General features: G+C 60.6%; 1 protein-coding gene across 1 annotated transcript in view; it reads right to left on the bottom strand.

The window, feature by feature from the left end:
- Positions 1–27909, bottom strand: part of KCNT1 (potassium sodium-activated channel subfamily T member 1) — a 92276-nt gene that overhangs the window by 16812 nt on the left and 47555 nt on the right. The window contains exons 4-20 of the mRNA XM_073022092.1: positions 27218–27317; positions 23593–23649; positions 22549–22597; positions 20977–21036; positions 19886–19960; positions 19735–19818; positions 18749–18843; positions 17408–17588; positions 11698–11862; positions 11259–11395; positions 8524–8587; positions 8261–8369; positions 7307–7415; positions 6916–7065; positions 6273–6511; positions 4575–4809; positions 1543–1648 (exon numbers count right to left, since the gene is read on the bottom strand). Coding sequence (XP_072878193.1) covers positions 1543–1648; positions 4575–4809; positions 6273–6511; positions 6916–7065; positions 7307–7415; positions 8261–8369; positions 8524–8587; positions 11259–11395; positions 11698–11862; positions 17408–17588; positions 18749–18843; positions 19735–19818; positions 19886–19960; positions 20977–21036; positions 22549–22597; positions 23593–23649; positions 27218–27317 — 2015 coding nt within the window. The remainder of the gene's footprint in view (positions 1–1542; positions 1649–4574; positions 4810–6272; positions 6512–6915; positions 7066–7306; positions 7416–8260; positions 8370–8523; positions 8588–11258; positions 11396–11697; positions 11863–17407; positions 17589–18748; positions 18844–19734; positions 19819–19885; positions 19961–20976; positions 21037–22548; positions 22598–23592; positions 23650–27217; positions 27318–27909) is intronic.

Genomic DNA, 27909 nt, shown 5'->3' with positions numbered 1-27909 from the left:
GTTTCCAATCATCATTTTCCACTAAAAGGAATCAGGCTTCCTTGGAGAAGTGGTTCATTCCAGACTGCAGCAGGGGAAGGCCAAGATGTGGCTGGAACCTCTCCGGTTGGAAAGCACAGATGAGCTCAAAGGGTGAGGGGATCGTGCCAGAAGCACCCAGAAGCCACTTGAAGGCCCCCACCCCACCCAGCGAACCCAGGGGGTCTGAGCATCAGAATCAATAACGATCTGTCAAGGATGCTGCTGCTGCAATGACCAGCCACAGATTACAACCCACAGAATACACTGGGAGCCCGTGGTCCGTGAAGGACACACACATGGGGAAGAGCAGGTCCCCTTTGTGGCTGAGCCCTAACACACAGCTGGAGAGATTCCGGAACTGGAAACCATCCACTGATGGCCGGCGTGGTGGCTCATGCCTGTAACCCCAGCACTTTGGGAGGCCGAGGTGGGAGGATCACTTGAGTCCAGGAGTTCGAGACTAGCCTGGGCAACATAGGGAGACCCCATCGCTACAAAAATAAAAATAAAATTAGCCAGGTGTGGTGGTGTGTGCCTGTGGTCCCAGCCACTCAGGAGGCTGAGGTGGGAGGACCCGTTGAGCCTGGGAGGTGGAGGCTGTAGCGAGCTATGATCCCACCACTGCACTCCAGCCTGGATAACAGAGTGGGACCCTGTCTCAAAAAAAGAAACCAAACAACAAATAAACAAAAATGAACCCATTGATGGATGCTGAAGCTGCCGGGTCAAACGGTTTGCTCTCCTGATCTCAACACGTCCCCCACAGAGAAGCTGCTAACTCCAGAAGGAAAACAGTGATTTTCACAGTGGGGAAACCTGCTGACCCCAGTTTGCCACCAGATCCAAGTTAACATCGCCAGTGACCTGACAATTGACCCCCGAGTTTCCAGGGAGGGCTGGCCCCACATGCAGGCAGAGTCCCACCACCAAGAAACATCGGCAGACCCACCTGCCACCAAGTCACTGGTCCCCGCTCTGCAAAAATATTAAGGTCAAGAGACCCCAGGGAACATTCCAGATTAACGGAGAGTAATGAGAAAGGAGTGCTAAGATGCAGCCGGGACAGGCTCCCAGCGGGGAATACACTGTCACGCAGGATACTGAAGGCTGTCGGGCCCTCGGCACAATCTGAACCTGGACAGTGGATCAGACGCTCATGCCGGGCCAGGGTCCCTGTCCTAATGAACTGTGGTTACAAGATGGTTCTTCATCTTTGGGAAGGCATGTGGATGTATTAGGGGAAAGGGGTGTGGTGGCTCCAACCTGTTCTCAAAATGGTTCAGAAAACACGGGCCTCTAACATAGAAACTGGGAGAGGGAGAGCCCACACGGGACGGGAAGGGAACGTCTGCTGAATCTGGGTGAAGGGTCTGCGGCTCTCCCTTGTAGTATTCTTGCAGCTTTGCTAGAAGTTTGCAATGATATCAAAATGTAAAGTGACCAAAGAGAAACCAGGACAGGTGTGCATGGCCCGGTGCTGGCGTCTGGGGGCGCAGAGTGCGGCAGAGCCGCCAGCCTTACCTTGTCCAGCCGCAGGCAGCAGAAGGGGGCCTTCACAGGCAGGAGGTGGCACAGGGTTGGGGAGCTGCCGATGTAGGGCGAGTTGGGAGGGTAGCCCTTCACGTACCTGGGGCAGGAGACAGGAGCCCTCAGCACAGCTGCACACAGGTGGCTGGGTCTGCTCTGGACCCCGCCCCGGGCTGGGGGACTCGAGGGCACCCACTCCACCCACAGCCACGTTGCTCGGGGTCACGCACAGCTGGTCCAAGGTGGCCTGTTCTTCCCTCAACCACCTGTGCATCAGCAAATGTTCCTCCAGCTGAGCCTGTGATCACCATGTCGTGGGGCCTGCCCAGTCTTGGCACCCAGAACCCAGTGTGTCCTGCAGGGCAGTGAGGGCAGTGCCCAGGGCACCCACACAGGTGCCAAACCTTCAGGATTCGTGCCTGCCTGATGGGTCAGCAGCGGCTGCAAGGCCAGGGCTGGGGAGGCATGGACTTGGCCCTACCGGGGCCTTGGGGGACTGGGGGGGACTGGAGGGGACTGGAGGGTGGGCAGGGCCCTCATTGCTGCTGCCCTCACCCAGGTGTGGGAGGGGGTGGCGGTGGGCCTCGCCCCTCACCTATCAACTCAGGAACCCGCGTGGTCAGCCCTCAGCTACTCTGGGGGGGGACCAGGCAGGCTGTACCCTGGGCCCACCCTTCCCTGAGGGTCTGGGGTGAGCCTCCACCCAACAGACACGCACAGTGGAGACGTTCACACATGTGCACACATAGAGATGGACACATCCAGACACATGCACACACAACACATGGCCACATACAGGCACACGGAAATGGACACACCAGGACGTACACACAACACATGCACACAGAAATGAACACATGCTGACGTATGCACACGTGCACCATGTGCACGGACACACAACATACACACCACACACACACAACATGCACCACACACAACACACCCAGACACACCACACACACAACACACACATGGACACAAAACATACACAACACACACACCACACAGACACAACATGCACCACACATGGACACACATAGACACAACACACAACACACAGACACACAAACACACCACACACAGACAACATGCACCACACACAGACACAACCCACAACACACACACCACACACACCAGACACAACATGCACCACACACGGACACAGACACAACACACAACAGACACAATACACACAACCCACACACAACATACACAGACACACAACATACACAACACACCACAGAGACACAACATGCACCACACAACATACACAATACACACACCACACAGACACAACATGCACCACACATGGACACAGACACAACACACAACACACAGACACGGACACACAAACACACCACACACAGACAACATGCACCAGACACACACAGACACAACCCACAACACACATACAACACACACCACACATAACACACACAAACATACACCACACACACCAGACACAACATGCACCACACACACAGACATATACAACAGACACAACACACACCACACACAACCCACACACAACATACACAACACACCACACAGACACAACATGCACCACACACGGACACACAGACACAATACACAGACACCACACACCAACACAACACACACAGACACAACACACAGACGCACAACACACCACACACCACAGACACAAATATGCAACTCATACCACACACACAACAGACACAACACACACCACACATGGACACACTCCACACACCACACACACAAAACACACATGCACACACCACACACAACACACCATACACCACACAGACACAACACACACCACACACATGGACACATATACCACACACCCACACACCACAAACACACATGTGACACCACACACATTGACACACCACACACATCACACATATGGACACACACCACACACAACATACACCACACATACATGGACACACAGAACACCCCCCCACACACATCCACCCCCATGCCCTGCGTGGTCTTTCTCCCCCCACCACAGCTTAGATGAGACTTAGCAGCCACAGGCCAAACCCACAGGGCTCTGCCCGCCGGCCACGCCTCCCTGACGTCCCCAGCACCCCAGGCTGGAGGGGCAGGCACTCTGGCCTTGGGCTCTTAGCCACACACTTTTCCAGCCAGGCTGTTGTTCCCAGTCAGCCACCACTCGTCCTCAGCAGCACCCAACACACACATGCGATGGTTCCGGGCTGTTTCCCGGCAGCTGGGAAATGACGGGCTGTCATCACAGTGCGTTGACCCAACCCCAGAGGCGAAGGCCAGGGCAGAGTGAGGCAGCCCCGCTGAGGACGGGCCCTTGGGCCCTGCCGTTGGGGCACTTGTCTGTCCTGGCTGAGACCAAGAGGCAGAAGCTGCTGAGAACAGAGTGGGGCCTCCTGTCTTATCATTGGAAGCCGGAGGATTTGGCTCCAAAGCTAGGCCAGGACAACAGCTCAGGATGGGCTGTGGTGCCACCTTGCCCAGGGGTTGCACAGGGACCCTGCTCAGAGGATACCCACCCTTGGTCAGGCGGGCTGTGCCTCTCTGCGCTCTGTGGTGCTCAGGGGGAGACCTAAGGCACTGGGTGGATGAGATGGCCTGGGGTCACTGCCCGGCTCCATCCTGATTCGGAGAGTGACCGGACCACTGTGGGGCTGGTGAGGTGGATGGGAACGGGCCCCTCTCCGAGGATGGTGCTACCTGGTGCCTGACACACAGCCCCTGCCCCAGTGAGCACTGCCTCACCTCAGTTAGCTTTGCACCCCCAGCCCCAACTGGGAAGGGTGCAGCCCAGCACACCCCCATCTCAGTGACACTCTAAGTGCTCCCTGGGGACAAGAGTGCTGTGGCTCTGATGTCTGTGTCAGGTCCCCTGAAGGTTCCATTTGTCAAACAAGGACTTCCACGGAGTTGTCCAGAAGCTGCAGTTCAGAGCATGGGGGACCACCAAGGCGGCTCCGACGCTCCCCTCCCCTGCACTCACGGCGGCTCCTCCCCCCACTGGGAGCCATCTCCAAGGCAGTACTCACTCTACCACGGAGAGCCCCTCGTCGTCCGAAGGCGTCACCTCGTCCTCTGACTGGTCGCTCAGCAGGTCGCAGGGCAGCAGGGCTGAGCTGTCGGCCAGCTCCAGGACGGGCGCGATGCTGGGCCGCCGGCTGCCCGAGCCATTCTCCGTGGGCAGTGCCAGCTTATTGCCCCCGCCCCCCCCACCGCTTTGCGTGGGCCGGTGCTCCGTGCCCTGCAGGTCCATGGCCACCGTCCCTGGAAGAGAGCCCTGTGCTTGGCCGCAGCCCGACTCCCACCCTCCAGAGGCGGCGAGTTCCCAGAGCTCAGGCAAACACAGTCATCTCTGCAGACCCTGTCACGGCCTGGCTCCTGTGCTCCAGCTGGTGAGCTTCAATCTCTCTATGCCTCAGTTTCCCCCTCCATACAACGGGGACAGCGGCCTCTGGGGTGATGTTGAGCGAAGACCCAGGGGACCTCAGTGCCCCATCGGTACCACCCAGGCCAGCTGCTGTGGCCTCAGTAGCAGCTGCCTGAGGAGGGGGTTGGCTGATCCTAGGGTTGGGGTCCCAGCCTTGGGGGCCCGGGCAGCTGGTCAGGCTGCCTGGCGGACAGGGCCAGGTGGGGAGCAGCCGGGTCACTCAGTGCCTGCGGGAGCAGACTCTGTCACTCCTGCGCCACCCCCAGGCTGCCAGGTGGCGGTTGTGGACGTCCAGGTATGGCCCAGGGCCCCTGTGGGTGCAGTGAGGGTTGCCCGAGTCACCCTAGTTTCCTGGAAGCCACCTGGGGGCAGAGTGCCCACCGTGCAGGTAAAGGTGGAGGTGTGGCTAGGCAGCGGCAGCCTGCCTCCCCAGTGCCCTGTGGCCAGGCCCGGCCCCCCGAGTGAGCTGCCGTAGACGGGGCCGCCAACCTGCGGGGTCTGGCAGGCGGCAGGCTCTGCATCAGCACGTCTCCAAACCCCAGGGCCCTCTGGGTCTTGGAGACTGTGCCTCACTGCACTGAACCACCTGGTGCCCCAGCAGCCACCGTGTAACAACCCCCAGGGTGGGTGTGCAGGGGTGCCCATAGGGTCAGCCTCTGCCTGGGCCACTGTACGGAGGCAACAATGCCCTGGCCCGGCCGTGGGTCTGTGGCCTGAGTGGCTTCCTGGCCTGGCCCTGCTCCCTAACTGTCCCCCAGGAAGGCCTGGCTGAGGGGGCGGCAATAGCATTGTAGGTGCTGCCCTTGGGGCCACGGGCCTGCACCTGCTCAGAGGTAGCCTGACCCTGCCTGGCATGTGGCACCCCGGGAGGATCCCTGAAGGCGCGATAAGAGGCCAAAGCCCTCGGCCACCGCGACCTCATCCCGCCAACTCCTGGCCCCATTGGACGTCAGGGTCCCCGACTGTTTGAGGGACACATGTGAAGAAGACCCTCTGAGCTGATGGGACCACCAGGAGCCTCCAGTTGAGCTGCCAACCAGTCCTGTGGGCGGCTCCACTTGGACACAGTAATGCCCACAAAGGTGGCCACAGGAAGGTGGGGACACCCCTGTTTGACAGATTCAAAAACAGGCCCAGAGAGACTCCACTTATCCAAGGTTGGAGGCACAGGCCAAGAGGAGCTGGGTCTGGAGGCCACACTGGCTGGTCTCCCGCCCCGCCTGGTCACCTGCCCTTGTCCCACCTGGTCTCTCACCAGAGGAGCGGCCCCAGGGAGTCCCGCGCGCCTGCCCTGGCTCACCCATGGAGGCAATGATGCTGTGCACAGGCAGGCGGGCTGGACCCTCGTGCAGCCCCTGCCCTGAGAAGGCCCTCTTCTTCCGCTTCTCCTCCTGCTTGAAGATGAAGGCTGAGTTCTCCTCCTTGGTGATGTTGATGTAGAAGCAGGTGTCCGAGGCGGCCAGGATGTGCCGGGGCCCCGGGTTCAGCAGGATGCTCTTGTTGTCCTCTCGCTTCAGCCCGATGAGGCACACGCCATACCTGGGCGGGGGCACTAGCACTTCAGGCCCTGCCGCTCGCCCGCCCCGTCCCACCCCCTGCCTGCCCTTCCTGCGAATCACCAGAGTCCCCACTGGAGCTCCGCATCTTCCTCCTGGGGACCATCTGGGGTCAGGGACCTTGGCCGAGCCCTCCCGTCCCAGAGGTGTTGGGGACCAGAGAGCTGGGGTCAGCCCATGAGCCTTAGGGAGGAGCCGCGTGGCAGGTTTTTACTTGGACCCGGAGCCCAGTCCCGCGGCTGCCCTCGCCAGGCAAGATGACCTGATGCCCTGCCCCTGAGCCCTCTGCAGCCCTGCCCCAGGGCCACTCCTGTGCCTGACCGGGTGGGTGCGGATGGCACAGAGCAGCCCCGGAGTGCCAGCCCTATAGCCGCGGCCCGGCCTTACTTCTTGTGGGCGTGGAAGGCCGCGTAGGTGAAGCTCTTGCCCTCGTACTCGCGGAAGAACTTGCTGTCACCCATGCGGATGTGGTACACCTCATTGCCCGAGCAGCGTCCGTACATGCGCTGCCACTGCTCCGGGGACTCCTGTCCCTCCCTGTGGGCCGGAGCGGGGCCAGAGGAGCGTCACCCTCGGCCGTGGCTGCCCCTCCTGCCCGGCCGGGTCTGCAGGTGGTCCCTCCGCTTCCCCTGGCATGGACCCCCTCCCTGTGCAGGACTTTTGCCCACCATGCGCCCCTCCTCCGGGAAGCCCGTCCCCGCCCCCACGCAGGCCCTGCCTTGTCTCCCTGCGCCGGCCGGGCCACGGAGGTCGGTCCCGCGGGGCACGGGGCACTCACTGGCCGCGGGACGTGTGCACCAGCAGGGTGATGAGGGTGGAGGTGGCCGGGCAGATGCAGTTCAGCGCCAGCATGGCATACTTGCACTCCTCCTCACACACCACGTGGTCTGCGGGCAGTGGGGTAGGCCGGTCCACCTGCTGCCCTGCCGGCTCTCTCCTTCCCCACAGCACCTGCTCACTTCCTGAAGGTGCTGTGCAGACGCGCCCTCGCCTGGTGTCCCCCTGGACCCCCCACGTGTCTGCTGTCCAGCTCCAGCATCACCATCCCCAGAGTCTCTGGACCCCAACCCCCTCCTCAGTCTGAGCCTCGGTAGACCTTCCATCGTTCCTAAGCTTCTCTCCCAGCTCAGTGAGGAGCTCCAGGGCTGGGCGGTCCCTGGCCCCTGTGCTCTGGGCACTCAATGTGGTCCCTGACCCCGTCCCCTGTGTACCTGGCATGGGGCCTGACCCCTGTCCCCCAGGCACCCAGCGTGGTCCCTGCCCATAGGTCCCTGCCCACCCTGCTCATCAGATGGTGCTCCTGCCCCCACCTGACCTCTGACCCTGCCTTCACTGACCCCAGGGCCCCAGCGTAAGACGGTTCATCTGAAGAGGTCGGAACCCCTAGGTCCCTTCTCGGATGCGGTGAGGATGGGGGTCCGCCGTCCCCTCCAGCACCTCCTGGTGTGCTTGTGTGTGGAGCTCCAGGGCCGGCCCCTCCCGCTCCCCCTCACAGCTCACCCACGCGCGCACACACGCCCTGCCCCAGACCCGCTGTCACCCGTGTGCGCACTTGCGCCCTACCCCAGATGCACCGGCACCCGCATGCGCACTTGCGCCCTGCCCCATACGCGCCAGCACCCGTGCGCACACGCACACCTACCCCAGAAGCACTGTCACCCGTGCACACACACGCACAACTGTCCCAGATGCACCGTCACCCACGTGTGCACTTGCCCTGCCCCAGACGCACCGGCAAACTTGACGTGAAACTTGTTTTCAGGTTTGAGGATCTGGACGTAGAGGGGGCAGTTGGGGGCGAAGTCCTTCACGGCCCAGGCACGCAGGATGGTCTGGTGGTCCTGGCGGGGTGAGTGGTTGGTCAGTGCAGACGGGCTGGCCTCTGTGGGTTGCTGGGCGGCACCAGCAGCCTGGGGCAGGTCTCCTCCCTCGTGGACCCCGCTCCCCAGCTCCACGGTGCCCTTCCCGCCTGGGCAGGGCCTCAGCTTCACTCACCGCGGCCGTGCGGTCCACCTCGTTCCTGCTGCTGAGAATGAAGCAGGCCTCCCCATTGTCCATCCTGCAATGCACCAGGGCCTGAGTATGGGTGGAGCAGGGGAGGTGGGCAGTGCAGCTGGGGGGGCACGAAGGTGAGGTGAGGAGGACCTCCCCTGGGAAGAGGTTGGGAGGACCGTTGGATGGAAGGCGGGGAGGATGGAAGGCGGGGAGGATGGAAGGTGGGGTAGGAGGAGACCCCTGCTCTCTGCTGGTCAGACATCACTGTGTCCCCTCAGTGGGCATCCCTGTACTGCCCCCTCCACCAACCCACATCACAGCGCCCCTGACAGGCATCCTTGTTTGCCCTCCACCAGCAGGCATCTCTGTGCCACCCCCAGGTATCCCAGTGCCCCCCACCACAGGCATCCTGGGCCTCTCCAGACTCCCTGGCCCCTCCCTGGCAGGCTCTGAGCCGGGTCAGGACTCCTGGACACCCTAGGGAGACTTCAAGCTCCAACACTCAAGAAGGCGGCACAGGAGCCATGCCTGTCCCCCAAGCATGTGCAGGCTGACAGCGGGTGGGGGCAAGGGGGTCAGACGCCGCAGACGGTGTGTCCTGGAGACACCAGCTGACAGCTTCTTCTGGCCACAGCCCTGAGTGGGAGCCCACGGTGCTTCCTAGGGCAGTGCCTGCCCTTCCTCCCCCACGCCCTTTTCTCTGAAGCAACCTCCCGGCTTGTCCCTGAGGTTGACCAGGTAGGAGGGGTATCAGGAGGTCATGTGAGGGGCTCTGCTGGTGGGGGCTGCCTGGATTTGTCCATACTCCCAGGTGGCAGGGGCTAGGGGTCCGGGGTTGGCAGGAGCAGGCCCAGTGGAGACCCCACCTCCGTGTGTGCCAGTGATCTGGGTACCAGGGGAGCTAACCTGACCTGGGCACTGGCTTCTGGGGTACCCATCTGGCATGTTGCCATTAGACATTCACCCAGGGCTGGGCTGGGGTGCAGGAGGGAGGGGGGAACTTGGGGGCAGAGACCCTGTCCGCTCCCTGGCCTGGCTAGTCTATGATCTGGGAACCTGGGTGGTCACTTCCAGCACCTCCTGGGTCTCCCGAAAGCCCAGCCGCGGAAACTGCAGAAACTGAGGAGATGCTGTCTGAGAAACTGTTGCCTCTGCCCCAGGGCAGGGAACCTCACCACATCACTGGCACCACTGCCTGCTCTGCAGGGGCCCCAGGCCCTGTACCCACAGCCCTGGGCTCATCCCTGCCCGGCTGGGCATGGCCTACGCCCCTGCCCTCTCCCCACTCCCTGGGCCCAAGCAGGTGCATTGTCTGTGTGTGCTGGGGACGGGACCACAAAAGAGGTGGCATTCCATAGACCATGGGCCCCAGCTTGGGGCTCTGGACATGGCGGGGGAGGGGGAGCGATGGGGAGAGACCCTGGGCGTACCACCCACACTATGCCACTGAGGACACATTCAGGCTCCTGGAATGACAATGTCACCAGGAGGGGTTTCCGGGAGTGTCCCAGAAAGTGCACCAACACATTGTGGAAAGTTCCAGGTAACAATACACTCTTGTTACCCTGTCACTCTGTCAATTTGTCTTTAAAAGGAAGCTCTACCTGCAACCCCTATTCTCCTGCCTTGACTCACAGCAGCCGACTCTCCCGCCCCTGGTCTATTTTAAGCCTCCCTAGACCTTGGCAAAGATTTCCCTAGACTTGGAGCAGGGAAAGGTGGAGCTCGCAGACGCTGCCCCTCACCCTGCAAAAGGGAGACAGACACTCAGCTGGGGTGGGCTTGCCCGGGATGCTCCAGAGTGGGTAGTACAGGGACAAGGGCCTGGCTGCAGGGTGCTGCTCATCTGGGCTTGGGACCTAAGCTGGGAAAGCTGCAACAGGCCCCAGATGGTCTACCCCAGACAATCCACCCCAGAGGGTCCACCCCAGACAGTCCACCCTGGATGATCTACCCCAGACAATTTACCCCAGATGGTCTTCTCCAGACAATCCGCCCCAGAGGGTCCACCCCGATGATCTACCCCAGAGGGTCAACCCCAGATGTTCCACCCTAAATGGTCCACTCTGAATGGTCCACACCAGACGACCCATCCTGGATGGTCCATCCTGGATAGTCCACTCTGAACAGTCTACCTCAGATGATCCACCCTGGATGGTCCACCCTGGACAGTCCACCCCAGACGACCCACCCCGGACGATCCACCTTGGATGGTCCAACCTAAATGGTCCATCCCAGAACGTCCACCCTGAATGATCCAGCCCAGAAGATCCACCCCAGATGGTCTACACTGGAGAGTTCATCCTAGATGGTCCATCCCGGATGTCCATCCTGGATGGTTCACTTCAAATGGTCCACCCTGAGGATAGTCTACAATGCTCTAATGGCTCTCATTGGCCATGAGAGCAATGGTCAATGCCTCAGCCCTGAGCAGCTGAGCTGTCTCAGGAAGATGCTGAGATGGTCCACTTTGGACATTCCACCCTGAATGGTCCACCCAAGACGGTCCACTCTGGATGATTCACCCCAGACGGTCCACCTCCAGCTGGACCAACTCATATTGGGCCAAGAGCTCCTGGCACCCACCCTCGGGACCCCCTGCTCCGATCAGCTCGCTGGGCAGGCCAACTCAGGACCCTTGGCCATGAGAGTGGTGGCCAATGCCCTAGCCCTGAGCAGCCGACCTGTCTCAGGAAGGTGCCGCCATGCCGCCCCCTCTGCCCACCAGCACTCACTTGGCTCGCATGAGGTCCTGGTCTTTGAGCGCAGAGCCCTGGAGGTAGATGACCCGCTGGGACCACAGAGGGATCTGCAGGACTCTGCGTACCTGGACATCCATCTCCGTGGGGCACAGGATGACCACGTAATAGTCCTGCCGGCCAGGCAGAGGGTCAGACCCTCTGAGCCAGCCCCTGCCCAACCCGGGCGGCCCTGCCCTCAGGACTGTGTTTGTGCCACCACCTCTGAGCCCTGGGGCTCACTGTGATCTTGCATCTGGCGGGAGGGAAAAGAGGCCGCCGCAGGGCCCCCCCACCTGAGTGTGGACTGCCATCCTCACTGAAGGGGTAAACTGAGGCTGAGGATTGAGGGACTTGCCGAGCAGTCCTGGGGAGAGGATGGCATCTCTGGGGGCCAGGAGGGAGGCGTCTGCTAGGCCGCGGTCAGGGGCCTCACCTGGAGCCGGGGGTGGGCATAGAACTCGTTCAGGAAGTCCATGAGGAGGTCGATCTTGAGGGAGCTGACGCACAGGACCACGTGCTTCTCCGTCTGCGCGCGGTGGCGGCTGTAGTTGCCCCCCGACTTCTGCCGCTCCATCCAGAGGTAGACGAGCTCCTCGAACTGCAGGTAAGAACCAGGTGAGCACCAACGACCAGGCCCGGGGAGTGAGGGCTCCCGGCGAAGCACCTGGGGCCCAACACACGACTGTCTGCGGGGGGCCTGGGGCAGGGCCAGCCAGGGGTGATGCCTGCATTAGGGGGGCCTTTCCCACATGGAAGCTGCAGATGCTGATAACCTCAGATGACACGGAACAGGACGTAGGCCCAGCTGGCAGGATGTGTGGGGACCAAGGGAGGAGGGGTGGCTGGAGACTGTGGAGTAAACTGAGGGTGGGGAGGCTTAGCCCCTGGAATTGGGGATCACTCTCTTGATGGTAAGGGCAGCCAAATCAGGTCTCAGACCCCAGCCCTCCAGGCACTCACGGGCCTCACAGTCAGGAGCCCATGTCCAGGGGGTGGGGGGTTCGAGGCTGCGGGTCTGAGGACGCCACCTGCCCCGGCTCATGCTCCCCAGATGCAAGGTCTGGGTGTTGAGACTCAAAGAGACAGATCCAAAGCAGAGTTCACCAGGGCCTCTCAGCACCGACCCCACTTGTCTGCAGGTGAAAGTCTTTGGCTTTTTTCTTTTTTTTTTTTTTTTTTTTTGAGACTGAGTCTCGCTCTGTCACCCAGGCTGGAGTGCAGTGGTATGATCACAGCTCACTGCAGCCTCGACCTCCTGGACTCAAGCCATCCTCCTGCCTCAGCCTCCTGAGTAGCTGGGATTACAGGTGTGTCACCACCATGCCCAGCTAGTTTTATTTTTATTTTTTCTAGAGATGGGGTCTCACTACATTGTTCAGGCTGGTCTCGAACTCCTGGGCTCAAGCGATCCTTCTGCCTTGGCGTCCTGAACTGCTGGGATTACAGGCTGAGTCATGGTGCCTGGCTTCACTGAACACAAATGAACAATGGCAGCAGCTCCCATGGACTGTGGGCCTGCACAGGGGATGTGCTATCATCTGGTCTAAACGAGACTATCTCGTTGCACTTATCCAATGCCTGCTTTGTTCCGGTGACGAGGCTTCACTGCCTTGCCACATAAAACAGGTTCCACAGCTGGGAGGTGCTCAAGACTCCAGGGCGACTGGAACAGAGGCTGCCCTGTGGATGGTGCTGGCGGGGGCTCTGCTGTCAGACACCCCAGGGCTCACGGCCCCCCTCTGAGCCTCAGCTTCCTCACCTGCAAGATGGCGGCATAGTACCTGCCTCCAGGGCTGCCGTGAGGATGAAGGAGCTAATGACGGCAGCTCCGTAGTGACCCTAAAAATCTATCTGCCCAGAATCTTGCCATGTGATCTGATTTGGAAATAGGTCTCGGCAGATGTAATGATTGAAGATAAAGTCGCCCTGGGTTGGAGTGGGCCCTAAATCCAGTGAGAGATACAGAGAAGAGGCCAAGGGTAGACGGGGCAGAGGCTGAGGTTTCTCCAGCCACAGAGCCCAGGGATTGCGGCACCACCAGAAGCTGGAGAGAGGCGTGGGACAATCTCCCGCAAAGTGGTCTGACAGGGCCAGTCCTGCCAACCCCTCAACTTCTGATTCTGGCCTCCAGGGCTGGCAGAGGATACATGTCTGCTGTTTAGGTCACCTGTCTGCCTTGCTGATCAAACAGCCTGGAGGGGCGCTTCCAGGAGACCCCAGCCGGCGTTGCTATGTTCCAGAAGCTACACTCGTAAGCAAGCGCCTTGGGGCCATCACTCTGCTTCAAGGGCTTTTACCGGTGAATTCGGCTCAGTGGAGACCAAGAGCAAGGGCACCGCAGCCCGCCCTTACCATCGCCAGGGAGAGGCTCAGTCTTTCCAGAGTCATTTCGAGGAGGCAGGGAGCGGCTCAGACGGTGGGGCCAGTGGCATCACCGTCCCAATCACCTCCAGCCCTGCCAGGGACACCACAGGCCCACCCTGGGTCGGGTCTGAGCACCAGGCCTGGCAGGGCTGATGGGACGGAGGGTGCACCAGCCCCCAGGCCCTGCCCCCGCCTTCCTCCCTGCCTTGCTCAGGGCTTGTCCCACTCAGGGTCTGCTCTGCCTGCCCCACACGGGAGAAAGGAGACAAGGCAGGCAGGCGACAGCTGATCTGAAGGACCCCACTGCGGACATGGAGCCCAAGCTACAGGGACGCCTCTGCATGCAGGCTGCTGGGGTGTCGGTCACTTGTCACCACGGCCACACCCATCGATGCAATCAGTTCCTGTGACGACGGCACATTTGTTCCGTGAATTTCCCTGAAGAGCAGTGCAGGTGTGATGTCTGCAGGGCCCTGTGCACCTGGAGTCACCTTGTCTTGTTTTTTCTCTGAGATGGCATTGAGATGGCATCTCGCTGTTACCCAGGCTGGAGTGCAGTAGTGTGATCTTGGCTCACTGTAACCTCTGCCTCCTGGGTTTAAGTGATCCTCCCACCTCAGCCTCCCGAGAAGCTGGGACTACAGGTGTGTGCCACCACACCTGGCTAATGCTTCCTATTTTTTTGGTAGAGACGGAGTTTTGCCATGTTTCCCAGGCTGGTCTTGAACTCCTGATCTCAAGCGATCCACCCACCTCGCCCTTCCAAAGTGCTGGGATTACAGGCAGGAGCCATTGTGCCTAGCCCTTTTCTTTTTCTTTCTTTTTTTTGAAACAGGGTCCCACTCTGTTGCACAGGCTAGAGTGCGATGGCAAGATCACAGCTCACTGCAGCCTCGACCTCAGGGCTCAGGCGATTCTCCTGCCTCAGCCTCCCAAGTAGCTGGGACTACAGGTGCACGCCACCATACCCAGCTAATTTTCATATTTTTTGGTGGAGATAGGAGTCTCCCTATGTTGCCCAGGCTGGTCTCAAATTCCTGGGCTCAAGCGATCCTCCTGCCTTGGCCTTTCAAAGTATTGGGGTTACGGGCGTTAGCCCTGCACCTGGCCTTTTTTTTTTTTTTTTTTTTTGAGATGGAGTCTCCCTCTGTTGCCCAGGATGGACTGCAGTGGCCAGATCTCAGCTCACTACAAGCAGCTCCTCCTTCCGGGTTCACGCCATTCTCCTGCCTCAGCCTCCCGAGTAGCTGGGACTACAGGTGCCTGCCACCTCGCTTGGCTAGTTTTTTGTATTTTTTAGTAGAGACGGGGTTTCACCGTATTAGCCAGGATGGTCTCGATCTCCTGACCTCGTGATCCGCCCGTCTCAGCCTCCCAAAGTGCTGGGATTACAGGCTTGAGCCATCGCACCCGGCCTTCTTCTCTTACTTCTTAATGGAGATAAGGGGAGGTGGGGGCTCCCCTGATGCTTCAGGAGCAGAATGGGAAGGCGGCCCCAGCCCGGAGGCTGTGGACGCAGCAGAGGGACACGGAACAGGCCTGCCGCACATCCCGATTTGGCCCTTACCCGTGGGTGCCATGGTCTCATGAGCAGCACAGGAGAGAGCACTTTGCTCCTGCTTTATTTGAAAGCGACCCTGGGGTTGGCTGAGGCTGGGGCTCCTCTTCACTCTAGGGTGTTTGGGGTGGTGAGAGGAGCCGGATGGAGCATGAAGGTGGAGCTGCATGTGGCTGGGCCGTGGGCCCACAGGGGAATAGGGGATGCATTGGCCCTGCTGGCCCATCCTCTGACCTCAGCTGGCCCAGGGGCCTCTCGGACATGTCTCTGGAAGGGCTTCTGGGGAATTCAGAGACTGGATTGGCTAAGGCCTCTGCAGAGCATCTGGGTGTAGCAGCCTCAGCAGGTGCAGCGGCTGGGGAGGACCAGGGACAGAGGCTGGGGGCCCCTAGCAAGGTGAAGGGTGGCCCTGAAAGCAGATCCCCCTGCACCTCAGGATGGGACCCCATTTGCAAAAGGGTCTTTGCAGAAGTAATTAAGGTAAAGAATTTGAGGTGAGATTTATGGATTGGGGCAGGAGGGCCGAGGAGGGAAGGCAAAGAATTTGAGGTGAGATTTATGGATGGGGGCAAGTGGGCCGAGGAGGGAGGCAGTGTCACCGCACGGAGTGCCCCCCACACCGTGCTCCTGGCCTCGCTCCCACCCTCGCTCCCGCCCTTGCCTGGTTATGAAACATGCAGAGAAAGGAACAGAGTGCAGGGTGTAGGGGAGCAGGCGTCAGAGGGGAGAACCCAGCTCCACCCCCACCCCACACGGTGGTTCTGGGTGGGTGAAACCCTCCAGGTGAGAGGCGAGCTTTACACTTTTGGAAGAAAATAGGAAGCCAGGATTATGATCGAGGGAAGGAATGATCCTTTTAGTCAAGACAGGAAAACAGAAACCATAAGGGAAAGATTGTTGAATCAAAGCCAGGCTGCCTGTAATCCCAGCTATTTCTGGGCCTGCGGCGGGAGGATCGCTTGAGCTCAGGAGTTCGAGGCCAGCCTGGGCAACAAAATGAGAGTGAGACCCCATCTCTAATTAAAAAAATAAAAAAAGTCAAGACCATCTGTGAATGGAAGATTCTGTAAGCAAAGTGACAGGAGCGGCGATGGAGCAGGAAGTAATGGGAAAGCCACATACAGCTGGCTTCTTCTAGAACACAGAGAGACTCGCTCATCAGCGGAAACTGGGGGGCAGACCAAAGAGGAGCGGGCAGCTCACAGGAACGGGACTCGCGGCACTGGGTGGTGGAGTGGCTGACAACCAGGTGGGAAGACGCGCACGCCCCCATCTGAAGTTAGGGGAAAGGACGCCAGCAGAGGTGGAGAACATGACCCACGCTCAGGGCCGTACAGCTGGTGCCACAGTTTTGACTCGGATATAGTGAGGGGAAGAGCCAGGCCTGGCCTGGGCCCACACCTGTGCCATGCCCGCTGCTGTTTAGGGGGAGGGAGCTGGGGCTGAGTCCGGGGTCGGCAGAGGCTCCCTGGAAGCACTGCCCTGTCTCCCTGGCATCCCGCAGCCGGCTGGGGGTCTGACTCCCAGAAGGCCCTGGCCACCTCCTCGGGCTCCTCCTCCCACCCAGGCTCCTAGAAAATGTTCCACCACCCACAGGGGGCCCCTCCCTCTCCCATCTCCCCGATAGCAGGGGCCTTCCAGGGTGGGCTGGGGTGCCTACAGGAGGTGTCAGAGGCAGTCCAGGCCCAAGCACTCACACCCTGGGCAGCTGCCCTCTCCAGGCCTCCACCGTTCCCGCTGAGGTCTGGCCCCTCCTCTGCTCAGTGGGCAGTGGGCCTCAGCAGTGGTGACAGGGAAGCTGCTGGGGTGGCCCAGGGGATGTGCTCCTTGTGGGCCTGGCAGCTGCTGCTGCACCTGCCTGTGGATGGGAAATGGGCCGGCTGTGCACCCTGAGCCCTCTCTGCACTCTGCCTGGGGCCTGGGAGGGGCAGGTCGTCACCCTGGCGCCGGAGACCCACCATCTCCCTAGAGGGAAAAGGCCAGCTCACGGGACTCCATTATCACCCACCAAGCTGAGCACCACCAGACCCGCCGCAGACCCTCAGTGGGGGCGTGCAACGGAGCAGGCACCGCCCGGCTGGCCTCGCTGTCCCCGCCTGGGAGTGGCCCCTGCACTGTGCCATAGCCCCAGCAGCCCCCTCCCTCTACCGGCGCCCACCTGTCCCTTTGCTGGTGCCACCCAGTGCTGGTGCCACCCAGTGTTGGTGCCCGGAGGACCCACCTGCAGTGGGAGCACCACGAGGGCCACACAGATCATGATGACCACCAGCAGCTGTGACGGCCAGATCTTGGGCGTGACATCGCCGTAGCCCACGGTGGAGAAGGTGACGATGCAGAAGTAGAAGGAGGTCAGGAGGGACAGGTTCTCGCCCGCCCGCTCCAGGTGCTGGATGCCACAGGTCCTGTAACCCCGGGCAGTTAGGGGCAGCCTGGGGCCCAGGAGCTGGGGGGCCGTGGCGCCAGAGATCCTGCCTGCCCACGGGACCCTCACTGCCCAGGAGACTGAGCTGTTCATCACCTGGTCACCGGGTGAGCCCCGCCCTCCTGAGAGCTGGGTGGCGTCAGGCCCTCAGCCCTGCCCATCTGTCCCCAGGCTCTGCCAGAGCCATCTCCTGACTGACGCTGGCTGACAATGCAGCTGACCCCTCGACCACAGCATGGCGGCCTCTGTTCACGGCAAATTCCCCAGAGCTTCCCTGCCTACCCGGTGGCTCTCTCCTAGGCCTCTGGAAAATTCTCTGGGAGCAGGGGGTGCAGGGCTGTCATCAGTGTGGCCTTGACTGACATGGGGGGGTGGGTCTGGCTCAGAGCCTTGCCCCTTTACCCCCATACTCAGGCCTCTGCCAGGCACAGCCAGACAAGCCACCCAGGCCCGAGGCTGGGAGGTCTAATGGGCAGGGCTGGGGTCACCGCCAGGTCCCAGATGCCATCCCCATGGATGCCCCAGTCTGCCCACTGAGCTCTGTGTCTGTCATGAGGGACAGTGGGGGAATGGAGGCGGGAAACACAGGGCACTCTCCCTGTCCCCAGGACACAGTGCTTGTCTGACATCCCTGCCTGGGGACGGGAAGTGGCGACCAGGCCTCGCTGGGAACCAAGACAGAGCAGCAACGTGGAGCCCTCACCAGGAACACAGGCAGATGGGCACAGTGGACATGCTTGGGTGGCCTGGAGGCCCTCGCAGCTCTGGGCGTCCCCACTTTTACCCTGGCTGCCTCCAGACCCTGCTTTCAGCTGGGCCTCAGCCAAGAGACCCCCACCTGGCCCAGGGGCCAGTCCGTTTCTCTACATCCACGGCATAGACCAGGAAGCCAGGTCTGGGTATCTCTGGCCTTGGAGAAGCCAGGCTGCAGGGCTGCTTGTGTACTGGGGACGTGGGCTTGGAGCTGCCTCCTGACCTCAGTCCCAGCTGGGTGGTCCGACACCCGCAGCCCAGGCACCGTGGCCTTTTCTGCCCCCTGACTGCTTGGACACAGGCATCTGCATCCCCCAGCCCGGCCCTGCTTGCCTCTCAGGCCCTCCCCAACGTTCTGGGGTGCTTGCACTGACGGCCGGCACTCACCCTGTGAAAACGAGGCACAGCAGGGTGCAGAAGAGGATGAGGACCTGGTTGAACATGGCCGACTGCGTCCGCAGGATGGCACGGTGGAAGTCGTTCTGTGGAAGGAGCGGTGACCATCAGCGGGCAGGGACTGTGAACCCCACCAGGAGCCAATGAATAGAAACTAGACGGCCAATGGAAAGGCAGACGGCCCGGCCACACCTGTGTCTCAGCTGAGGCCCACGAGGCAGCCTGCACCCGGCTACACCTGTGTCTCGGCTGAGGCCCACGGAGCAGCCTGCACCCGGCCACACCTGTGTCTCGGCTGAGGCCCACGGAGCAGCCTGCACCCCGCTACACCTGTGTCTCGGCTGAGGCCCACGGAGCAGCCTGCACCTGGGCCCCCCTTCTGCTATCCTCTCTCAGGATGGGTCCCCATCTTGCCTACGTCCCCGGGGATGAGCTTAAGTCTCAGGTCAGAGGGCTGGTTAGTGTGTACGGCTTGGACCCAGCATGGTAACGCCGCTTTACCACTGGGGCAGGAATGGGGGCTGTGAATCAAGGGGTCTGGCTTGGAGAGGGTGGGTGCCTAGGGAACCGGCTGCTGCCATTCCCATGACAGGGACTTTGCTGAGACACTTAGCACAGGGCCTGTCTGTGGCCCCATGGCCCCGGTTTGCATGTGGCCTGGTGTTTGTGGCCCTGGTCCTCGTGGCCTAGGTTTGTCACACTCTTCACTTTGTCCCTCCTCCTCCCGCCAGCCATTTAATTTCCAGGGTGAGGAAAAGCTCTGGGATTGAGTTTCTTCCTGGAAAGAGGGCATTCGGGGCTTGGCTTGGATGTTTTCCAGGAGCAGAAACAGAGTTTCTGCTGCCCTGGCCTCCTGGTCCTCTACAGCTCACGCCCAGGGCTGGGCGTGGCAGGCTACGTCGCACAGTGTCTTCCAGGGCCGGTGAGGCTGAAGGTGGCCCCCCCAGGTCCCAGCTGCACCCCCCGCCCCGGCTTACAATCATGTTTTCCAGCGCGTGCTTGGCCAGCCAGCAGTTCAGAAAGACGGGGATGAACAGGTTCCGCAGCGGCGGCCAGAAGATCTGTGAAGGGGACAGGTCAGGGCTGGGGCTCCAGGGGCCACACTCTTGGCGGCCGGGGCTCACCCACCGTGATGATGAAGGGCAGAGTGTTGATCATCTCCAGGACGAAGGACACGCGGAAGATTTGCTCCCAGATGTTGCCCTGGGGGCCAAATGGGGGATGTCAGGGGGGGCGACGGAGGGTGGGGGTGGGGCCCGGCAGGGGAGGGGCAGGATGGCGAGAGGGCGAGGAGCCCACCCTGGAGGTCAGGGGATGAGGCTGGGAAGTGTGGGGAAATAGCAGAGGGTGGGGGAGGTGGGGGAAGGTGGGAGAGGTGGGGAAGGGGGGGGAGGTAGGGGATGGTGGGGGGAGGTGGGGGAAGGTGGGGGACGTATGGGAGGTAGGGGAGGTGGGGAAGGGGGGAGGTAGGGGACGGTGGGGAGGTGGGGGAAGGTAGGGGACAGTGGGGAGGTGGGGGGAGGTGGGGGAAGGTGGGGGACGTATGGGAGGTAGGGGAGGTGGGGAAGGGGGGAGGTAGGGGACGGTGGGGGGGGAGGTGGGGTAGGTAGGGGACAGTGGGGAGGTGGGGGAAGGTGGGGGACGTATGGGAGGTGGGGGAGGTAGGGGACGGTAGGGAGGTGGGGGGAGGTGGGGGTAGGTAGGGGACGGTGGGGAGGTGGGAGGTAGGGGTAGGTAGGGGATGGTGGGGAGGTGGGGGGAGGTGGGGGAAGGTGGGGGACGTATGGGAGGTAGGGGAGGTGGGGAAGTGGGGGAGGTAGGGGACGGTGGGGAGGTAGGGGGAGGTGGAGGTAGGTAGGGGACGGTGGGGAGGTGGGGGTAGGTAGGGGACGGTGGGGAGGTGGGGGGAGGTGGGGGTAGGTAGGGGATGGTGGGGAGGTGGGGGAAGGTGGGGGACGTATGGGAGGTAGGGGAGGTGGGGAAGGGGGGGAGGTAGGGGACGGTGGGGAGGTGGGGGAAGGTGAGGGACGTATGGGAGGTAGGGGAGGTGGGGAAGAGGGGGAGGTAGGGGACGGTGGGGAGGTGGGGGGAGGTGGGGGTAGGTAGGGGACGGTGGGGAGGTGGGGGGAGGTGGGGGAAGGTGGGGGACATATGGGAGGTAGGAGAGGTGGGGAAGGGTGGGGACCCCCCATCAAGTGCCACCCCGGACAGGCACTCACTTTGTAGCTGAGGTAGATGAGAAGCATCGTCTCCAGGAAGCTTATTATGGCCACGATGACCTGGGAGTCAGGAAAGGGAAGGAGCTCTGGAGCAGGCCGGGGCTGCGGTGCAGGGTCTGATCCCACAGGCCTCGGTGGGCAGGTACCACACAAAGCCAGGTGTGTGTCTGGGGGGCTGCCTTGACCCTCACTCCCATGTCAGGACAGTCTTCGCTGCCAAGGCTTTTGGCTGACCCCCACCAGGGCCAAGGGCAGATGGAGTCTTGAAACCCTGGTCCTCCTGGGCCGCCCACTCTAGGCCCAGGGTGGGATGGAAGGTGCAGTGGGTGAGGCAGGAGACTCAGGAAGACACCAGAGAGCGGCTATTCCCGCTGCCCCGGTTGGGGGGGATGGAGATGGAGGCTTAGTGGACCTGGTTTTCTCAGTGGAACCCCCTCAGCACAGGGATCTACTGACCCCTCTGCAACATGATAGGGGTGGGCACGAGAGACCCTCTCTGGTCTCAGATGGAGACATGGGACCTAGTCATGAACTAGGTCACCCACCCAGAAGCCAGCCAGGGACCTGGCCTGTGCACTCTCTACCCCAGGAAAACAGCAAGGACACAGATGGGTCAGCAGAGGGAGAGATTCAGACGGTGAAGCAGACAGAGAGGGTCATGAAGCCCTCAGGGATCCCTGGGAAAATTGTGTGGAGAGCAGTAGAGTTTGGGTTGGTCCTCGCCACTCACTGAACCTGGGACCCCTGCTTACTGACCATGGGTTTGTGTTCAGCGTTCACTGAGCCTGGGTTTGTCCTCAGCATTCACTAAAGTCTGGTTTCCCTGCTTACTGAGCCTGGGTCTGTCCTCAATGCTTACTGAGCCTGGGTACCCTGTTTACTGATCCTGGGTTTGTCCTCAGCATTTGCTGAGCCTGGGTCAGTAATTGCTTGGTTTGTCCTCAATGCTCACTGAGCCAGAGTCACCTGTTTACTGAACCTGGCTTTGTCCTCAGCATTCACTGAGCCTGGGTCCCATGCTTACTGAGCCTGGGACTGTCCTCGGTGCTCACTGAGCCTGGGTTTGTCCTCAGCATTTACTGAGCCTGGGTCAGTAAATGCTGGGTTTGTCCTCAGTGCTCACTGACCCTTGGTTTGTCCTCAGCATTTACTGAGCCTGGTTTCCCTATTTACTGAGCCTGGGTTTGTCCTCAGCATTCACTGAGCCTGGTTTCCCTGCTTACTGAGCCTGGGTCTGTCCTCAGTGCTCACTGAGCCTGGGTCCCCTACTCACTAAGCCTGGATCTGTCCTCAGTGCTCACTGAGCCTGGGTCCCTGTTTACCGATCCTGGGTTTGTCCTCAGTGCTCACTGAGCCAAAATCACCTGTTTATTGAACCTGGGTTTGTCCTCAGCATTTGCTGAGCCTGGGTCCCCTGCTTACTGAGCCTGGGTCTGTCCTCAGTGCTCACTGAGTCTAGGTCCCCTGCTCACTGAGCCTGGGTTTGTCCTCAGCATTTACTGAGCCTGGGTTGGTCCTCAGTGCTTACTGAGCAGCACTCCAGTGGGGAGGGGGGCAGGGTGGGGCACTCACCTGGATCGCCCACAGTGTCATCTTTCTCTCCACCCATAGAATGGGAGCCCTGGGGAGAGAAAGGAGGCAGCACAGTAGGGCATCACAGCCACTAGTGTCCCCCCACCCTGGGGCTGGGGCCATAACCACTGGCCTCCACTGGCCCCAAGCATGTGCTACTCACTGGGGCTGGACCAAAGGAGCCTGCCTTGCCTTTGGAGGGGACCGTAAGGAGGAGGGAAGGGAAGGAGAAGGGAAGTGAAGGAAAGAGGAGAGGAGGGAGCAGGACTGCAGCCGGCTGACCCCCCAGGAAGTGCTTATGAGGCTGGGGCCCATGGCTGAGTTCCCATGGAGCCTTGGCCTGCAGCCCATGACATTGCCAAGGGTAGCAAAGCTTCTCCTCTCTGGAAACGACAGGTGACAGCAGCCTGGGTGTCCTGTTTTTTTCACCTGGGTCCCTGGAGCCAGGCTCCCATGAATGTCCCTAAGAGCAGGGAGGTTGGGCTATCTAACTGACAGCCCCCTGGGTTTCCCTGAGCCTGGGTTCCTCATCCATAAACAGGCAGGGGCATGGCTGCAGGGGGCCATCTGCCCCTCGCCTGATGTGGACAGGGGCTCGGGCACCGGGGACATGCCTAGCAGGGTCTGGAGACAGGTCTTAACCTCTGGACCAGGCACCCCAGCTGCCCTGAGGTCACCTCCCACTGCCTGCCCAGGGAAGCCGCCTTCCTTGGCCATAAGACGGTGAACTGGAAGAGAAGCTGCCAACTCACCAGGAGACAGGCTTCCCTGCATCTCTCACTGGGCCCAGGAAGAGTGTGTGGAGGTTGTGGAACTGGCTGGGAACTCATGATTCTCAAACTGCTCCTCTTGAAGGAGACATTCCTAGCATTGACCATGGCCAGGGCCAAGGGCACATGTGTTCTGAGGAACCTGGGTGGCTGCTGGGCTGAGGCTGGGCGTTGTCCCTCAGGAACCAGGCAGTGTGAGCCTCTGGCCATCCCACCCAACCCTGGTCCCCAGCCTCTGAGCACCTGGCTATTGAGAGCTGGAGTGTGGACTCACCAGTTGATCTCGGAGGACGAGTCATTGAAGGAGTAGTTCTGCTTTGGGCAGCCCCAGCTGTGGAGAGACACAGCGCTGGCCTGGCCTTGGCCCCTCCAGCACCACTGCAAGGACTTGCTGCCCGAGGGCTGCCACAGGCTCGGGTTCATGGGGGCCTCCTACTCACCCACCCAGGGCTAACCCTCACATCCTGGAAGGGTCTGAGTTCTCACATCTGGGAGACAAGGCAGTCTGCCCCTCCCCACCCACTGCAGAGATCCTGGAGGACGGCCTCTAACTAAGGAAGGCTGGGGTGGCCTCTGCTCAGCCCAGCAGGCAGACAGTGAGGGTACATCCCACATCTGCGGGATTGGGGGTAGCCCTGACCCAACAGTAACACACTGGTTCTGCCTGTGTTGACAACAGGCTCCCAGGGAGGGGCACTGCATGGCCAGAGAGAGCACATGGGAACACTCAGGGCCTCCCCAAGGCCAGAGCTGCCTTGAACAAGGTTGGACAGTGCTCAAGAGACAGGGAGAGGAAGCTCCTATCCCTAGGTGCTGACTCCAAGAGGCACATCCCTAAGCTGCTTCTGAGGACAAGCGACCCCCAAGCCGCATGGAACCAGCTGCTGCGACAGTGACCAGGGCATGGCCAACACGTTAGTTTTGTCCCAGACCATCACCAATGCCAGCGTCACTGACCAAGGAGACCTCACTGCTCACAAGGCCGCTGGCGATGGTCAGCTCCTTTTGTCTTTTCTTTCAACTGACCCACTTTCCCCTGATTTTTAATGGGGTTGTTGCAAACTCAATGCCCACAAAAGTATCTGGACATCCATCTATCATCCATCACTCATCCATCTTTCCACTCACTCATCCATCCATCCACCCCTCCAGTCATCCACTCACTGTCTAACCATCCACTCATCCATCTATCCATCTACTCATCTGTCCATCCATCCATCATCCATCCATCCCTGCATCCATCTGCTCATCTCTCCATCCATCCACTCATCTATCCATCTACTCATCTGTCCATCCATCCATCTGCTCATCTCTCCATCCATTCACTCATCCCTCCACCCATCCACTCATCCTTTCATCCAACATCCATCCCTCCACCCATCCACTCATCCATCCATCCATCCATCATCATCCACCCGTCCACTCATCCCTCTATCCATCCATCATCCACCCATCCACTCATCCCTCCATCTATCCACTCCATCCATCCATCCATCCATCCACTCATCTATCCATCTACTCATCTGTCCATCCATCCATCATCCATCCATCCCTGCATCCATCTGCTCATCTCTCCATCCATCCACTCATCTATCCATCTACTCATCTGTCCATCCATCCACCCATCTGCTCATCTCTCCATCCATTCACTCATCCCTCCACCCATCCACTCATTCCTCCACCCATTCACTCATCCTTTCATCCAACATCCATCCCTCCACCCATCCACTCATCCATCCATCCATCCACTCCATCCATCCATCCATCCATCAATCCATCATCATCCACCCATCCACTCATCCCTCTATCCATCCATCATCCACCCATCCACTCATCCCTCCATCTATCCACTCCATCCATCCATCCATCCATCCACTCATCCCTCCATCCACTCCATCCACTCCATCCACTCCATCCACTCCATCCACTCCATCCACCCATCCATCCACCCATCCATCCACCCACCCATCCATCCATCCATCCATCCATCCATCCATCTTCCCACCCCCGTCCACGTCCTGGACGCTGTGCTAGGGCATGAGCATTGGTGATGGTCTGGGACAAAACTAGCACGTTGGCCATGCCCTGGTCACTGTCGCAGCAGCTGGTTCCAGGTGACTTGGGGGTTGCTTGTCCTCAGAAGCAGCTTAGGGATGTGCCTCTTGGAGTCAGCACCTAGGGATAGGAGCTTCCTCTCCCTGTCTCTTGAGCACTGTCCAGCCTTGTTCAAGGCAGCTCTGGCCTTGGGGAGGCCCTGAGTGTTCCCATGTGCTCTCTCTGGCCATGTAGTGCCCCTCCCTGGGAGCCTGTTGTCAACACAGGCAGAACCAGTGTGTTGCTGTTGAGTCGGGGCTACCCCCAATCCCACAGATGAGGGATGTACCCTCGCTGTCTGCCCTATGTTATGTTCATGGGCAGTGAACATAACAGACTCGTGCCCTGTGGGGAGGTGAAACCAGAAGCCCCGGGGCCCCTGGGACTTGGGGTGGGGGGTGACCCAGGAAAGTAGCCTGAAAGTCAGTTAGGGCCCAGTTCTCCTTCTCAAACTATCCTAGTGGGTTCTGCCCTCTTCCGACCTAGACAAAGACAGAAGGTTGATTCTTAGGAGAGGGTAAGTCTCTGGCCTGGGGATGCCAGGCACCCTGTGATGAAGTAACAGGTGAAAAGGGGATTGAGCAAAAGTTCACATGCACACCTTTAGGCCCCCAGAAGCCAGGCTCCCGGCAGTCAGGCCTTCCTCTCCAGGGAAGAACCTGCTCTGCGCAGCCAGAGAGGGGACCAACATCCTGGCAGGGTTCACCCCGATGGCTGGATGGTGACAACCACACCACACATGTGGCTGCAGAGCCCCTCAGCGCCTGAGCACTCTTATGCATAAACAGCACCAGACATTTGAGGTGATTACGGGTATGAAAAAATCAGGGCCCAATGTGAGCTCGGGAGAAACGGGCCCAGCAGATGGGGAAACTGTAAAACAGGAAAGGACTGGAGATGCCATCCTCGGAAGGACATTCAGAGGAAGGATTTCTGTAAACCAGGAAGCAGGACAGAACAAGTGAACGAGGGAACGAGGCAGGAGAGGGGACAGAAGAAACAGGACACAGAGCACAGCATCCAAGTGCCAGGGAGCCAGAGCGAGAGGCCTGGGGTTGGGGGCTGGTCCCCAAAGACATGACTCAGGACAATCCGGCACTGAGGGCCATGGAGCCCTGCTGATGTCCCCCTGGGACCCACACAGAGGGAGCAGGAGTCACCAAGGCGCCCTGGGCACAGAGTAGGTCCCAGCAGCTGCCACTTCTCGAAGCAGCAACAGCAGGAGGAGACGGAACAGGACTCAGCGAGCAAGTTCCCATGCACCCTCATGGTGGCTGCTGCGAGGCTGGTGAGGACCTGACAGTGCACACGGCTGCCCGAGCACCTCTCCCGGAAGTCCCTGGAGCATTGGCCCCAGGACGATGGGCCCCGGGAAGGGGACTCCTTAGGACCCAGGAGGGGTAGAAGACACCCCCAGAAACAGGTAGGGCTTTCCCCGGGGGGCTGGGCGCCCCCTTCCCTGACCTGCAGAAGCTCAAGTGAGCACGAAGACACTTGTGGGGGCAGGGAGGGGCTTCCTAGATGCTCCGGCCTTTCCGTGGACCTTCTGGGGTCCACTAGCAGCTAAGGGCACAGCTGGAAGTCTACGATGGGGACCTTTCTCCCTATGCTGAGCCATCTGCGGGAGCCTGGGCACTGAGTCCTTGGCTTTTTCCATCCTGGGACAGGCGCTGGAGAAGGAAGGACTCCCCAAGGCCCTGGGCACAGGAGCTCCCTCAGGGACGCCATCAGCCTCTGTAATGGCCCAGCAGGAAGGCTCAGCCCTGGGACCCACAACCCCTCGCCCAGCCGCGCAGGTGGCCCACCATCCGATGCCCAGGGCCGGGTCGTCGAGCAGGACGCGCACGATGTAGAGCAGGCAGGTGAGGAGCTTCAGGGAGAAGTTGAACAGCCGGATCCTCAGGCCTGCGGGGAAGGCAGTGGCCTCAGGGCTCTGACCCAGTCCTGGGCTTCGGGGAGCAGGGCCTGCCCCTGGGTCTGGCTGGGCTCTCTGGATGGCCCCAGCTGGGCTCCCCTCCCACACCCGGCTGCACCCAGAGCCCTGCATTGCTTGGGGGCCGGTGCTCCCGGGTCAGCCTCTGAGAGGCTCCGTCCCTGGCCCCACCTTACAGGTGCCTGAACGTGGGGTGCAGGGGATTTCTAGAGGCCACTCCACTTCTTGGGGGTCAGGATGAGGATTGGGGAGCAGGTAGGTGAATGTGGAGCCCCTGCTCACCCTGCATCCCTTAGGGGGCCATGAGGCCAAGCTCTGGCTGGGAACGGGGCAGGGAGCTGTTGGGGAAGGTGGGGCTGTATGGAGGGGTGGGAGGCAGGGCGTGTCCACAGGCGAGACCTTGCGGGCACCTGTGGATGGTCCTGCCCCACCCAGCCCGGTGTCCAGCAGGCAGGGCAGTGTCCCCATGGGTCCCGCTAGAGAGGCCCTGGTTTCAGACAGTGTGAAGCTAAGAGGGGGCGACCCGGTGCCCCACTCACCATGCACCCCAACCCCGACCCTGCT

Source organism: Chlorocebus sabaeus, chromosome 12 (assembly GCF_047675955.1).
Source record: "Chlorocebus sabaeus isolate Y175 chromosome 12, mChlSab1.0.hap1, whole genome shotgun sequence".
Lineage (NCBI taxonomy): Eukaryota > Metazoa > Chordata > Mammalia > Primates > Cercopithecidae > Chlorocebus > Chlorocebus sabaeus.
The sequence above is the reverse complement of the archived record's forward strand: the minus strand, read 5'-3'. Positions and strand labels throughout refer to the sequence as shown.